The sequence below is a fragment of the Dipodomys ordii genome, unplaced genomic scaffold (assembly GCF_000151885.1).
Source record: "Dipodomys ordii isolate 6190 unplaced genomic scaffold, Dord_2.0 Scaffold26, whole genome shotgun sequence".
NCBI lineage: Eukaryota > Metazoa > Chordata > Mammalia > Rodentia > Heteromyidae > Dipodomys > Dipodomys ordii.
In genome coordinates this window covers 415815-416785 of record NW_012267242.1, presented here as the reverse complement: position 1 = coordinate 416785, position 971 = coordinate 415815, and the positions used below count along the sequence as shown (strand labels likewise).

At 65.0% G+C, this 971-nt stretch overlaps 1 protein-coding gene across 1 annotated transcript in view; it reads right to left on the bottom strand.

The window, feature by feature from the left end:
* The window catches only part of Diexf (digestive organ expansion factor homolog (zebrafish)), a 24020-nt gene extending 23326 nt beyond the window's left edge, over positions 1–694 (bottom strand). The window contains exons 1-2 of the mRNA XM_013014977.1: positions 588–694; positions 270–399 (exon numbers count right to left, since the gene is read on the bottom strand). Of these exons, the coding sequence (XP_012870431.1) occupies positions 270–399; positions 588–694 (237 nt within the window). The remainder of the gene's footprint in view (positions 1–269; positions 400–587) is intronic.
* Positions 695–971: the final 277 nt, after the last annotated feature.

Here is a 971-nt window from a genome sequence, read left to right as displayed (position 1 = left end):
ACACACACACACACACACACACACACACACACACACACACACACACACACACACACACACACACACACACCGGGTGACACAGTAACTGACTCTCACCTAAAACACCTAAAAGATTGCAACCTAGCAAACCGAAGTCCTAGGACTCACCCGCCCCTTTCCTGTCTTCTTTGAGACTGGGTCTCGCTAGGTAGCCCAGGCGGGCCTAAAACTCCCGGCTGCCCTGGAGCTGGAATTCCTGCGCTCCACCGCCGCCACGCCGGCTCTCCTACCAGCGTCTCGATTAGAGCCGTGCCTGGGACGGCAACTAAAGCCGCTCGCAGAGGCTGACCCCGAGATCCACGACGCTCACCACGGATCCGGGCATCTCGGGCCGAGGCCACGGCGGCGGTAACTGAAGGGCTCAGCCAACCATTCTAGAAGCGACCTGAGACCCGCATCCACACGCAATCGCGCGGGTCCTCCGCCCGCCCCCCGGCCCGCACAGCGCGGGCCCTCCCGGCAGGGACCCCCGGCTCCCCGCGGAAACCCGCCACGCGAGCCCGGGGCTGGCGGCGCCCCGCAGGCCCCGCCACGCCCCTCCTCCCTACCGGTCGTAGAAGGGATGCTCCTCGCCGAAATCGCGAAGATGCTTCTTCTGCTTTTTCGTCAGGGTACTGAGCAGCTGGTTCTGGCTCCGGCTTCGGCGCTTGCCCATGGCGAAGACGCCGGGAGCCGACAACCCGGTGCCACCGGGAAGTCAACACACGCACGTGGACTTCGCGGCAGCGGCGGCGCTTTGCGGCGGAAGCCCCATGCCGTAAAGCAGACCCGCTTTGCGACGTGACTGTACAACCGGGCGTGAGAACGTCTATAGGGGGATTCTGCCCCCTGCCGGGACGCTGCGAAAGCGCACGCGTGCTTGCGCATGCGCGCTCGCACAGGTGTCCTTGGAGCCCCAGAACTTGTTCAGCCCAGGCTTGCGGGAGGTGGGG